The 14038-nt window shown below is 52.6% G+C and overlaps 2 protein-coding genes across 7 annotated transcripts in view; one reads left to right on the top strand and one right to left on the bottom strand.

The window, feature by feature from the left end:
* Positions 1-1172: 1172 nt before the first annotated feature.
* On the top strand, positions 1173-4755 carry P2RX2 (purinergic receptor P2X 2). 3 transcript variants are annotated; one of them, XM_061384423.1, is made up of 12 exons: positions 1174-1397; positions 1742-1877; positions 1982-2053; positions 2147-2222; positions 2293-2389; positions 2564-2644; positions 2764-2902; positions 3290-3420; positions 3641-3731; positions 3838-3918; positions 4014-4091; positions 4284-4755. In XM_061384423.1, exons 1-12 carry the CDS (start codon positions 1207-1209, stop codon positions 4386-4388), a joined length of 1278 nt encoding a protein of 425 aa, XP_061240407.1. In that variant the 5' UTR covers positions 1174-1206; the 3' UTR covers positions 4389-4755. The 3 variants fall into 3 exon arrangements, with proteins under 3 accessions (XP_061240406.1, XP_061240407.1, XP_061240408.1); XM_061384424.1 differs by having other exon boundaries at positions 1175-1397; positions 3853-3918; XM_061384422.1 differs by having other exon boundaries at positions 1173-1397; positions 3853-3918; positions 4014-4755.
* Positions 4756-6098: 1343 nt separating this feature from the next.
* POLE (DNA polymerase epsilon, catalytic subunit) overlaps positions 6099-14038 on the bottom strand; it is a 61017-nt gene continuing 53077 nt past the window's right edge. For all 4 annotated transcript variants that reach the window (XM_061384418.1, XM_061384419.1, XM_061384421.1 and 1 more), the window contains exons 46-49: positions 8913-9113; positions 8486-8611; positions 7745-7834; positions 6099-7598 (exon numbers count right to left, since the gene is read on the bottom strand). In XM_061384418.1, the coding sequence (XP_061240402.1) occupies positions 7485-7598; positions 7745-7834; positions 8486-8611; positions 8913-9113 (531 nt within the window). In that variant the 3' untranslated portion in view covers positions 6099-7484. The remainder of the gene's footprint in view (positions 7599-7744; positions 7835-8485; positions 8612-8912; positions 9114-14038) is intronic.

Genomic DNA, 14038 nt, shown 5'->3' with positions numbered 1-14038 from the left:
ATTTGGTGATGATGAAAATGTTTTAGATGTAGATGATGGTAGTTGCAAACTATTGTGAATGGACTAAATTTCAACAAATTGTTCATTAAAACAGTTAATTGAATGCTGCGTGCATTTCATCTCAAACATGACATTATTCATTTGTGAAACACTATGATATCTGAGATTTGATCCAAACTAATGAAGTGAGAGTTGCTGCTGCTAAGTCACTTCAGTCGTGTCCGACTCTGTGCGACCCCATAGACGGCAGCCCACCAGGCTTCCCCGTCCCTGGGATTCTCCAGGCAAGAACACTGGAGTGGGTTGCCATATCCTTCTCCAATGCATGAAAGTGAAAAGTGAAAGTGAAGTCGCTCAGTCGTGTCTGATTCTTAGCGACCCCATGGACTGCAGCCTACTAGGCTCCTCCATCCATGGGATTTTCCAGGCAAGAGTACTGGAGTGGGGTGCCATTGCCTTCTCCAATGAAGTGAGGGTAGAGATACAAAAAGTAAAAACAAAAACAAAGCACAACAGAGTCGGAAATGGATAGAAACCTGGAGTGTCAAGTTATTGCCGAAATCCATGTGAGAAACGAGGCTGGGCGCTTGGGTGGAGGAAGAGGCTAGAACCGAACAGCGCTGAGGTGTGTCTGTAGATAAAAGCAAGAAGACTGGGGAAAGAAAGAAATCCAGATTTTTATGTGAACCCTGGAGGCAGGGGTGTCTTTGCCGAGCTGCGGAGAACCGCGGGCGCGAATCAAGGGTTGCCCTTGGGAAATCATCTCCTTGTACACCTTAAACTCTACTTCACATGCCAATTGTATCTCAATAACATTGGGGATATACATATATTTATTTTTAAAGAAATTGCTATTCGGGCTTAATGTGCGCTGCACATTCGACACCAGTGGAGAAGCCGAGGAGGCGGGCCGTGCTCGGGCGTCTTCCTCCCGCGTCTTAAGTGTCTGATCTCCGAGGGACGCGAGGGCTTGGTCCGTCTCCACGCCCTGTCTGAGCTGGCTGGGTCCGAGGGCTGCCACGACCCGGGCTCTGCCGGCTCGGGGTCCTACCTGGTGACACCTGCCAGGTGCGCTGGGCGTCTCCGCCCCGCGCCCCGGCTGCTCCGGACTGATCTGGGGAAGGGAGAGGCGGGATAGGGAGGGGCGCGCGAGGCCACGCCCAGGAGGCGGCGCGCGGGAGCCCCCCAGCCCTTGCTCCCAGCCCTATGGAGCTCCGGGCCATGGCGGCCGCCGAGCCCAAGCCCCCCACGGGGGCGGTTGCGGCCCGACGCCTGGCCCAGAGCTGCTGGTCCGCGTTCTGGGACTACGAGACGCCCAAGGTGATCGTGGTGAAGAACCGGCGCTTGGGCATCGTGTACCGCGCGGTGCAGCTGCTCATCTTGCTCTACTTCGTGTGGTGGGTGCGCACGGGGCCGGGCGCGGGGAGGGGGCGCGTAGGGCGTCCGGCGGGAGGGGATGTCTGGCGGGTTCACGAGGGTGGGGAGTGCTCGCGGCCAAGGATGCTCGGAAGTCCCAGGTTGGAGGGGCAGCTCTGGGCTATGAGCAGGGAGAACGGATCGCAGGAGATGGAGAACGCGGGCGACCGCCGGGCTGGCTTCTCGGGCCCCCGCAAAGCCTACCCAGCCCTCGAGAGGCGGTGACGCAGCCTCGTTCCCGCCGGAGTCGAGCTCATTCGGCGTGGGAGACGTCCCAGTCCTGTCCCAGGATCGTCCCGAGAATCGGCCCTGCCCGTCCGCACAGGTACGTGTTCATCGTGCAGAAGAGCTACCAGGACAGCGAAACGGGCCCCGAGAGCTCCGTCATCACCAAGGTCAAGGGCATCACCTTGTCAGAACACAAAGTGTGGGACGTGGAGGAGTACGTGAAACCACCGGAGGTGCGCAACCCGGGCCCCGCCCTGCACCCCGCGCACCACGAGGGTAGGACTGATCGGTGGCCGAGCTGCCCCGCCGGCCGACCGTCCCTTCTTTCTGAGCCCAGGGAGGCAGCGTGTTCAGCATCATCACCAGGATTGAGGTCACCCCCTTCCAGACCCTCGGAACATGCGCCGAGGTGAGGCTGCGTCGAAAGCAGAGCTGGGATGGGAGGGGCCCTGCCTGGTCAGCTGCGCCTGTCCGGCTCCTGAGCAAGCGGTCTCCTCCCTAGAGTATGAGGGTCAGCAACGCCACCTGCGACTCGGACGAGGACTGTGTGGCTGGGCAGCTGGACATGCTGGGAAACGGTCAGTGTGCGCCAGCTGGGGGTGGGGGCGGGCCGCGCCCCTCGCCACCTGAGCGCGCGTCTGCCCGCAGGCCTGCGGACCGGGCGCTGCGTACCTTATTACCACGGGTCCTCCAAGACCTGCGAGGTGTCGGGCTGGTGCCCGGTGGAAGACGGGGCCTCAGTCAGGTGTGCGCGCCCGGTGACCCCACCCACCTGGGACCAAACTTCTTCGCTCCTTTCTCTTCACTGACCGGGGGAGTCGGGATGCGTTGGGGGAGGGGGAAGGGAAGGACAAAGCAGCTGGGAGGCTGGGAGAGGCTGTGGAAGGGGAGACTAAACACGCCCAGTCTGCCTCCTCAGCCAATTTCTCGGTACGATGGCCCCCAATTTCACCATCCTCATCAAGAACAGCATCCACTACCCCAAATTCCAGTTCTCCAAGTAAGAGCCATTAGGGTGTGGTGACAAGGGGTGGGCTGGGGTGGGAGTTGCCTCTTGGAATGTGTTGTTTGGGGGTGCATGGCTTCTCAGCATCTGATGCCAGTGGGCCTTGTCCTTAGGGGCAACATCGAGAACCGGAAGGGTGGCTACCTGAAGCACTGCACATTCCATGAAGTCTCTGACCTCTACTGCCCCATTTTCAAGCTGGGCTACATCGTGGAGCAGGCAGGGGAAAACTTCACGGAGCTGGCACACACGGTGAGGGTGCCCGAGAGCGGGCAGGACAATTGTCTGGCCAGGTGCTGGCTGTCACCTGCATACAAAGGGTCTCGTTACAGCGCAGTTCCTTTTCAGTTTTGGCCAGCCCCGGCCCTGCTCGGGTAGAGGAAAGAGAAACAAGATCAGCTGACCCATCTGGGTGTGTGGCTGCTGCTAAATTATTGACTTCTGGTCACAGTTGGCTGCTGGCACCCCTTGTGCCTTGGAAGCAGGGCACTCAATAAGCCCCCTTCCCCAGTGAGCTGCCCTGAGCTGCCTAGGGTGCCCAGAATATGCACCCCATGGGCAACCTCAGTAGGACCCCAGGGTTGTTGAAAGTCCCCTGTGAGCCCGTCCTGACCCATCTCTGTGTCCACTTCTGGGCAGGGTGGTGTCATTGGGGTCATTATCAACTGGGACTGTGACCTGGACCTTTCAGCGTCAGAGTGCAACCCCAAATACTCCTTCCGGAGGCTGGACCCCAAGCACATCCCAGCCTCATCTGGCTACAACTTCAGGTATCTTGGCCTTCGGATGCTGGCTCCTTGTCTGCACTGGCTATGGAGGTCCAAGAACCAACAGGGCAGGTGCCCCAAGGCCCAGGGACGCCAGTAGTTGATGGTCTTGGAGCCACCCCATTGGGCAATGGGCGCACCCCGCTGTCATGCTTCCCAGCGCTCTTGCACCCGGGTCATCCCATCCCAGGTACTGATGTGCTTCTGGGTCATTCTGGCCTAGGTTCGCCAAGTATTACAAAATAAATGGCAGCATTACCCGCACACTCATCAAAGCCTATGGGATCCGCATTGATGTCATCGTGCACGGACAGGTAGGCCAGCCCACCCTGCTTACATGGGATCCGGCCGACCCAGTCTTGGTCTCCCTTACCACACCCCACACCTCCCTTGGGCCCCACTCCTGACTGTCTAAGGTAGTGCCTTTGCCCCCAGGCTGGGAAGTTCAGCTTGATTCCCACCATCATTAACCTGGCCACAGCGCTGACCTCCATTGGGGTGGTAAGAAAAGCACACTAAGGTTGGGGATGGGTGTGTGCCGGGGCGAGATGGGGGGCAGGTGCCAGGCCCTCATGCATCTGTCTTGCTGGCCTCAGGGCTCCTTCCTGTGCGACTGGATCTTGCTAACATTCATGAACAAAAACAAGGTCTACAGCCATAAGAAATTTGACAAGGTGTGTACTCCAAGGCACTCCTCAGGCAGCTGGCCTGTGACCCTGGCCCTTGTCTTGGGCCAGGCCCCTCCCCAACCCTATCCCTGCTCTCCAGACCCAGGCCAGGCTGGCCAACTGCAGGGTGAGGGGCAGAGCCAGGCCTGGGCTGTCCCACCTCCATGGCCTTGCCCCACCTCTGCCCCATCTGAGCAGATGGTGGATGCTCCCGAGCGGAGTGCAGGACCAGGGCTTTGTGCCTCCGAGCCTTCCCAACAGGACTGCGTGCTCACAGACGCCCGAGGTTTGGCCCAGCTCTGAGCCTACTTCCACCTTCTGCCACACTGCACTTAAGGCCTCGGGCGTGTCAGGGACCCCTGACATCTGAGGCCCCAGCACAGCCCCTGGCTCTCAAGGGCAGCACAGCTGGGACCATGGACATGGGCCCTGCCCATACACCTCAGCAAAACCAGCAGCCAAAGGCTTCCCATGCAGCTAGACCATGGGGTGACATGAATGGGACGACGACTCCTGCTCCATCTTATCCCCAACTGTAGGGGCAAGTCCCCACCTCCTCCCTAGCTGCCTTCCTCCCAGGCTTTTTGCTCCTGCCCACTCACCCAGACCTTCTGCTTGCCTCACAGCTAAGAAATCACACATCCACTGTGCAATAAAACTGTGACCAGAACCTTCTAGCCTCATCTTTGGGGGAGAAGCAGCTTGAGGCTCTTGACAAACACAGCATGGCAGGTCTCTGCACGTGGTGGGCGGTGGGTGTGCTGGGTCCTCATCTCCCCTAGCCAGCCTGGGCAGTGTGTGGGTGCACCTGCTGCCCCCAAATCCAGTCAGGTTACAACCAGGTCTCACGGGTGGATCAGTGGTGGGGGACACAGGCTGAGTGCATCCCAACACCTGTCCTTCAGCTTCCTGTAGGCATCATCCCAGACCCCAAACCTCAAAATAGGGAAAAAGGGTGGTGTCTAGAGGAGGAAGAAAGCCAGGAGGTGGGCAATGAGGACTGTTCCCAAGGAAAACAAAAGCTTAGGCTGACACCAAAATGCCCACCCAGAACCCGAGGCTCTATTTAACATGGGGATGGGGGCCAGGGAAGGAACTGGGTCCTGGGGAACAGGAGCGGACACAGCAGCAGGGCGAGGTTGGAACAGCCGGCACCAGCCGGATCAGGCCTATGGATAATCTGGTTATGTCCTTGGATGCTACAATGGTCACTCCACTCAGCAGCTCTGACACAGCTTGGCCAGATGGCGGTTTCAGTTTTCTCAGCAATGGCAATGACCGGTGCACAGGTCTGAGGAGGCACAGTGCCTCCCACAGATTGTTTCACCTGTGACCCTGTCACAACCAAGGTCAGAGCTGGTCTTCCCACCTGCTGACTGGACCAGCACCACTCACTGGACCCAGCAACCCCCCCAAGAAGCCCCCCTCACCCCTGCAGATCCTCCTGTGCCTGTGATGTCAGCTCCATGGGCCACTCACATGCTCAGAGTTCCAGCTCTAGTTTTAGAGAAACTGGCTTTTCCAGTTGGGGTTGGGCTGTAGCTCAAGAATTCGGGCCAGGGGCTCAGGTTTCCCATCCCCCACCATGAGAGTGACCCTGGGACCTCCACCACCCCCAAATACCCCCAGCCCCAAAGCTGGCCTCTGAGGGAACCATTGGGAGCTGTGGTGCCCCTGCCCTGCTGCAGGGAGGGGGTGAGCCACACAGCCCCAGCTCCTCACTGCTCGGTGCTCCCCTGGGACTTGTCTGGCTCCATTTCCAGGAAGACTGGTTAGTCCTCCTCCCCCACCCAGCCCTAATTTGATTTGATCTCCATCTGGGGGCTGCCGGGCGCCATCACCTTCCAAGCAGAGTCAAGTTTCCTGCAGTCACTGGACCTGGACGTGCCAGTGGGCAACAGCAGTACCCAGCCGACAAACCTAGCCGGACAGACGTCAGTTACTAAGTCTTTTTTCCTCCTTCCTTCCAGAGACCCAGGCGCGAGCACACACACACACAGTAAAGACTCTAGGAAATGTAGAAGTCAAAGTGTAAATTAGGTAACAGGGACAGATCTAAACCAGGCTCCAGAGCCAACAGTGCGACTTCCACTGCCCACCTGTTTGGGTTTCTGAGTTTATGATTTACATTTAATGTGCTTGCTGCCTTGCCAATCTGACTGATTTTCTTCTGCTTTCAGTCGCATTTAGTTAAAAATGAGGTGCAGGCAGGCAGTCTTATGTTCTGAGGTTGCTGGAGGAACACAGGGAGCAACTCCTGCTCAGCAGAGGGTTCCCTGGGCTGCTGGCAGGCAGACTCTCCAACCCAGCTCCGTCCTGGAGGGGAAAACAGCACAGTCCACATCTCTGTGAAGCAACAGGGTGCTGAACACACTGGTGGTGTCACCTTTTAAAGGCGGCACAGGCCAAGGACCCTCTTTGCCTCAGGCAGTCAGAGGCTGGACAGGCCCTTGGGGTCAGAGGTCTCGGACTGACTCAAGGCTGAGGCAAGAACACAGTGGCCTCCATCCTGATAGCATTTCTGTTGCCCTTTTCTCCGTCCTCTTCCCCCACCGCTCAGAGCTGAAGCAAAGAACCTTGTGTCGCACATGAAGAAATACTTTTTGAGAATCCAGGTGCTGAATATGATGTCAGAGTCTGTGATAACGGTGTACCTCATCCCCCTGGGGCCCCAGGCCTCCTGCTGCGGTGGTCCCCTCACAGCAGGTGCAGAGGGAGAGGTGCTGGGCCCCTCTGTGGCTGAGCCCCAGTCTGAGTCCCGCCCCCTACTCAGCCTTCCTGCCCCCAGCCCAGTCTCGCTGCTGTTGACGAGGTGACTGCGCCATACACAAACAACCCAGCAGACCTCACTCTGACCCTGAGTGAGGGTCAGAGAAGCCCAAGCCCCTGAGCTCAGTGTATGAGAGACGCCCAGGTGACCGCGGGTTCAGCCAGGATCCCTGGCACACAGCCCACAAGCTGCCAGCGCAGAGTGTAGGACAGCACTACTCCTGGAAGCCGGGGCTGCGCACTCCGCTCAGGCGCCCCTTCGCCCTGGGTCTGGCTTCCAGCCCTCTTCAGAGTCTCAGCTCAAACAGAGGACCTCCGAGGGCACCCCAGGTCAGCAAAGGAGGGGGCAGCAAGGGCTGAGGCTGCAGGAAGGGCCCTGCAGCAGCAGCAGAGTGTGTTCATCCAGTGAGAAACCAGCCCTGGGACCCCCTCGCTGGAAACGCTTCCTGGGCCTAAAGAGGGCTGCCCTGCTTGAGGCAGGGAACCCCAGAGCCGGGAAGTGAAGTCAATTCTTGCTCTGACTGGTTCACGCTTCTGGGCTGTGTGACCTGCTCCCCGAGGGCCGCCCTCCTGGGTGCCCGTCTTGGGTGTGGAACATGGGAGCAGAGAACAGGGACACTGCCCAGACTGCTAATGGCCCACTTGGGGGTTCTGAAGCTGCAGCCAATCCAGGGTCTCCTTGAGGTATGACATGCCATAGTGCTGGGCGATGTTCTGGAAGATTCCGATCTGTTCCATGAAGACCTACAGAAATGACCAGTCATAGTGAGACCTAGTCCCAGAGGAGGCACAGGGAGGCAAGGCCAAGGCTCAGAGACGACAAATGGCCCGGGGTGGGAGAGGGAGGAGAGGGGTGGGCAGTAGGGGCGGCTGTCCATGGGAGCCCCCACCTTAGTGTGGATGGTGAGGGAGAAGCCCCCCGCACAGCTGCAGTACACGGCCATGTTGGTCTCCTTCACACCCCGGCACTTCAGGCAGACCTGCAAGGAGAAGCGGCCCCCGTCAGAGCCTCCCCGCCCCAGGCCAGAGCCGGCCAGTCACTTGGCACCGGACAGGCTTTTCACAATTACAAATAAAATCTGAGACTTGATATGGGCTTTATCCAAACATGCCAACTGCTTCCCAACACCCTCCCTGTGGACACCTCCCTTTGACTCTGGGTCTGCGGTCCCCTATCCATCACACCAGGCACCAGCTGTTCCCTGCCTGAACCCCAACACCTCCCTTGGGTCTTCACTCCCCCATCGAAGGCTGAAAGCTTCTCTCTTTCACACACACACTGCCTGTCAGGTCTTTACTCTGCCCGTTACTTTCTTGTCTTGTTTACTGTCCGTCTCCCTCTACTAGAATAAAGGTCCATGAAGCCAGCAATCAGCCCCTATAGGTGCCCAACAGATGCTATAAGAAAGAGTCAGCTGGGCCCGTGGACGAGGCCTGACCCAGGAGGTATCACCTTGGAGGATCAGGCTACAACTTGAGACTTGCACACACATAAGAGGTGTGAGAGCTCTCACACCTCTCACATAGGAGATGAGAGCTCCTATGGGTGCAAACTGCTTACTGATGAGGCCTCCACCTACTGGAGGGGTGGTCAGACTGGTTGCAGACCCAGCACTAGGCCCGCTGCTCACCAGGTCCTGCAGGGTAAAGGCCATCAGCTTCTTCTGTAGGGCTTCCACCAGGGCCATCTCAATGACTGATGAGTCGTAGGCAACCTGACAGTTGGAGCAGAGCCACTGAGGCAGCACGGTCCCATCCTGGACAGACAGGCAAAGGGACAGGTCACCTTCCTTGGTCCCCAGTGCTGAGAAGGGATGGAGGGATTCTCAAGAAGTGTGCCACCACGCTCACAGCTCCAGGGCACACTCATGTCTCCACTGTCATCACCCATGTGATTACCAGGACAAGGTTCTGGCATGTGGCAGCTGAGTGGCCTGAAAAAGGGTGCTTGTTTCTAATTCACATCAGAGTTGGTTGGGGGCCCTGCAGGAATCCCTGACCCGCTGAGGCCTGGATATTCTGACTGGACCAGCAAGGGGCCTGAGGGAGTCGGCCCACCTGAGAGAAGGAGGGGTCTTTGCACAGGTCCAGGTCCCGGCAGAAGTTACAGTTGTGGCAGATGACCTCAGGGAGCACGTAGGAACGGCAGGGGTCTCGGAACTGGGCCTCCTCTGAGAACTCGCCTACGTCTACCAGGCGCAGCAGGTCTCGGGTTAGCTTGTTCACCTGGTTTGTGATGTTGGTGTCCAGAGACAGGACCTGCGGAGAATAGAGCCCATGTCAGGGACGGCTCCCAGCCCTCCCTGCGGCTGTCTGGACCAGAAAACCCCGCAGCCAGTTCCTTAAGCTACAGTTTCTCAGAAGCATCTCAGCTCTTCCTTTTCCTGTTAGAAGCATCAAAGGTAAGAAGTGCCTCCTGCCCATCAGTGATTCCCCAAGTTAGGGTCACAGGCATGGAGGCGCTGTCCCCAGGCCTCAGGGTGTCTGGGACATACCAAAGCATGCTCTACCTGTCACCCTTAGGGACTCTTTCTTCCTCAATGACGAGCAGCCCCAAGTTCACCAGAGCTTTACCATCTCAAATGCAAAGGGGCTGACTTCAACCTTCCATGGTGGAGGGATTTCCAGGCCAGCCCAGAAAAGTCCCTGTAGCACACATGTGTGTTACAGCCTGCAGTGTGGACATGGGAAGTCTGGCTCCCACCGTGGTGCTGGCAGAGCCATAGGAGTCATCAAGCTTCCTGTCTGTAAATGAGAGGACAGGACCAACATCTTCCCCAGGCCTCTCCCAGCCCTAAAGCTCCTGTCCTAGCACAACGCTAAGAACACAGAACCAAACACCACTTAGAAAACACGTCTCTGAGGGGAGTGTTTATGGTCAATGTGAAGCAAAGTGGGTGAATTTGAAAGTACATTTACAATGAAGAAGGGTGGCCTATTGGGAAGTATTGTTTAAAATATATATACATTACACATATCCCTTACATAGAGAGAACACTGGACTTAATTAAGAGATTAAAAAGATGAAAGTGAATTTACCAAACATGAAAGAAGAAGTGATACTGTTCTATACATAGTATCTTCCAGAAAACACAAGAGGGAGAACACTTCTAACTTCACTTGGAAGGCCAGCATCACCTAGGTACCAACACCAGTCAAAGACTGTGTAAGGTAACTAGTGACTGTTATGTGCACAGACTCAAATATCCTCAACAAAATACGGGCAAATTGAGCCCACTGATATTTTGACCAAGTGGGATTTACCCCCAGAATGCAAGGCTGGATCAACACTAGAAAATCAGTGCAATTCACCATATCAACAGACTAACGAATAAAAGCCAATATGATTATTTCAACTGAGGGAGAAAAAGTCCTAAACAAAATTCAACAACCATCCTTGATTAAAACTCTCAGGATGGGACTTCTTTGGGGATCCAGTGGTTAAGACTCTTGTGGTTCCAAAAACAGAAATATAGACCAATGGAACAAAATAGGAAGCCCTAAAATAAACCCATGCCCCTCTGGGTACCTTATTTTTGACAAAGGAGGCAAGAATATACAATGAGGCAAAGATAGCCTCTTCAATAAGTGGTGCTACGAAAACTGGACAGCTGCATGTAAAAGAATGAAATTAAAACACTTTCTAACACCATCAAATCAGATCAGATCAGTCGCTCAGTCGTGTCCGACTCTTTGTGACCCCATGAATCGCAGCATGCCAGGCCTCCCTGTCCATCACCAACTCCCGGAGTTCACTGAGACCTACATCCATCAAGTCAGTGATGCCATCCAGCCATCTCATCCTCTGTCGTCCCCTTCTCCTCCTGCCCCCAATCCCTCCCAGCATCAGAGTCTTTTCCAATGAGTCAACTCTTTGCATGAGGTGGCCAAAGTACTGGAGTTTCAGCTTTAGCATCATTCCTTCCAAAGAAATCCCAGGGCTGGACTGGTTGGATCTCCTTGCAGTCCAAGGGACTCTCAAGAGTCTTCGCCAACACCACAGTTCAAAAGCATCAATTCTTCGGCGCTCAGCCTTCTTCACAGTCCAACTCTCACATGCATACATGACCACAGGAAAAAATATAGCCTTGACTAGACGAACCTTTGTTGGCAAAGTAATGTCTCTGCTTTTGAATATGCTATCTAGGTTGGTCATAACTTTCCTTCCAAGGAGTAAGCGTCTTTTAATTTCATGGCTGCAGTCACCATCTGTAGTGATTTTGGAGCCCAGAAAAATAAAGTCTAACACTGTTTCCACTGTTTCCCCATCTATTTCCCATCCCCATCTATTTCCCATGAAGTGATGGGACCGGATGCCATGATCTTCGTTTTCTGAATGTTGAGCTTTAAGCCAACTTTTTCACTCTCCACTTTCACTTTCATCAAGAGGCTTTTGAGTTCCTCTTCACTTTCTGCCATAAGGGTGGTGTCATCTGCATATCTGAGGTTATTGAGATTTCTCCCGGCAATCTTGATTCCAGCTTGTGCTTCTTCCAGTCCAGCGTTTCTCATGATGTACTCTGCATATAAGTTAAATAAGCAGGGTGACAATATACAGCCTTGATGAACTCCTTTTCCTATTTGGAACTAGTCTGTTGTTCCATGTCCAGTTCTAACTGTTGCTTCCTGACCTGCATACAAATTTCTCAAGAGGCAGATCCGGTGGTCTGGTATTCCCATCTCTTTCAGAATTTTCCACAGTTTATTGTGATCCACACAGTCAAAGGCTTTGGCACAGTCAATAAAGCAGAAATAGATGCTTTTCTGGAACTCTCTTGCTTTTCCCATGATCCAGCGGATGTTGGCAATTTGATCTCTGGTTCCTCTGCCTTTTCTAAAACCAGCTTGAACATCAGAGAGTTCACGGTTCACATATTGCTGAAGCCTGGCTTGGAGAATTTTGAGCATTACTTTACTAGCGTGTGAAATGAGTGCAATTGTGTGGTAGTTTGAGCATTCTTTGGCATTGCCTTTCTTTGAGATTGGAATGAAAACTGACCTTTTCCAGTCCTGTGGCCACTGCTGAGTTTTCCAAATTTGCTGGCATATTGAGTGTAGCACTTTCACAGCATCATCTTCAGGATCTGGAATAGCTCAACTGGAATTCCATCACCTCCACTAGCTTTGTTCATAGTGATGCTTTCTAAGGCCCACTTGACTTCACATTCCAGGATGTCTGGCTCTAGGTCAGTGATCACACCATAGTGATTATCTGGGTTGTGAAGATCTTTTTGTACAGTTCTTCTGTGTATTCTTGCCACCTCTTCCACAAAGGTAAACTCAAAATGGATTAAAGACCTACATATAAGAGCAGAAACTATAAAACTCTTAGAGGAAAACATAGGCAAAATACTCAATGACATAAATCAAAGTAGGATCCTCTATGACCCACCTCCTAGAGTAATGGAAATAAAAACAAAAGTAAACAAGGGGAACCTAATTAAAAGCTTTTGCACAGCAAAGGAAACTATAAACAAGGTGAAAAGAGCCCTCCGAATGAGAGAAAACAGCAAATGAAACAGCTGACAAAGGATTAATTTCCAAAATATACAAGCAGCTTATAGAACTCAATGCCAGAAAAACAAACAACCCAATCAAAAAGTGGGGAAAAGACCTAAATAGACATTTCTCTAAAGAAGACATACAGATGGCTAACAAACACATGGAAAGATGCTCAACATCACTCATTATTAGAGAATGCAAATCAAAACTACAATGAGATATCACCTCACACTGGTTAGAATGGCCATCATCAAAAAGTCTACAAACAATAAATGCTGGAGAGGGTATGGAGAAAAGGGAACTCTCTTGCACTGCTGGTAGGAATATAAATTGATACAGCCACTATGGAAGACAGTATGGAGATTCCTTAAAAAAATCTAGGAATAAAACCACCATATGACCCAGCAATCCCACTCCTAGGCATACACCCTGAGGAAATCAAAATTGAAAAAGACACATGTACCCCAATCGTAGCACTATTTACAATAGCTAGAACATGGAAGCAACCTAGATGTCCATCAACAGATGAATGGATAAAGAAGTTGTGGTACAAATACACAGTGGAATGTTACTCAGCCATAAAAAGGAACACATTTGTGTCAGTTCTAATGAGGTGGATGAACCTAGAGCCTATTATACAGAGTGAAGTAAGTTAGAAAGAGAAAGATAAATATTGTATACTAACGCCTATATATGGATCTAAAAAGATGGTTCCAAAGAATTTCTCTGCAGGGCAGCAATGAAGAAAGACACAGAGAACAGACTTATGGACAACTGGAGAGGGGAGGAGAGGGTAAGATGTATGGAGAGAGTAACATGGAAACTTATATTACCATATGTAAAATAGATAGCCAATGGGAATTTGCTGTATGGCTCAGGGAACTCAAACAGGGGCTCTGTATCAACCTAGAGGGGAAGGATGAGGGAGATGGGAAGGAAGTTCAAGATGGAGGGGACATATATATACCTATGGCTGATTCATGTTGAGGCTTGACAGAAAATAACAAAATTCTGTAGAGCAATTATCCTTCAATTAAAAAGCAAATAAATTTTTAAAAATCCATAAAAAAGAAAAAGACTCTGCTTCCACTGCAGGGGGCACAGACTGGATCCCTGGTCGGGGAACTAAGTACCACATGCCGCAAGATGCGGCCGAAAAACAAACTTACTCTCAGGAAATGACCATTATCAAGGCACCAAGGAACCTTCTCAACCTGCTTCAGGGTGTCCCTTCAACAGTCTACAGAGGATTTTTCTTTTAAACGGAAACTGATATACTGATTTGAAATTCGTAAGTAAAGGCAAATTAAGTCAAAATAATTTGAAAAAAAGAATAAAGATAAAGCATTCACACTACCTGGTTTCAAAACTTATTGATAAAGTTACAGAAATTAAGACAGTGTGGTGTTTTAGAAGAGACAGACATGTAAACCCAGAAACAGATCCATATACATACACAGCCAGTTAAGCTTTGAAAAAAGCACAAACATAATTAAATGGAGAAAGGCGAATTTTTTAACAAATGGTGCTGGAATAACTGGATATGCTTATGCACAAATATGAAAGTGTTAGGCACTCAGTCGTGAGTAACTCTTTGAGACCACATGGACTATAGCCTGCCAGGCTCCTCAGTCCATGGGATTTCTCCAGGCAAGAATACTGGAGAGGGTTGCTATTACCTT

The sequence above is a fragment of the Bos javanicus genome, chromosome 17, assembly GCF_032452875.1.
Source record: "Bos javanicus breed banteng chromosome 17, ARS-OSU_banteng_1.0, whole genome shotgun sequence".
NCBI lineage: Eukaryota > Metazoa > Chordata > Mammalia > Artiodactyla > Bovidae > Bos > Bos javanicus.
Note: the sequence above shows the minus strand (reverse complement) of the source record. Positions and strands in the feature narration are given on the sequence as shown.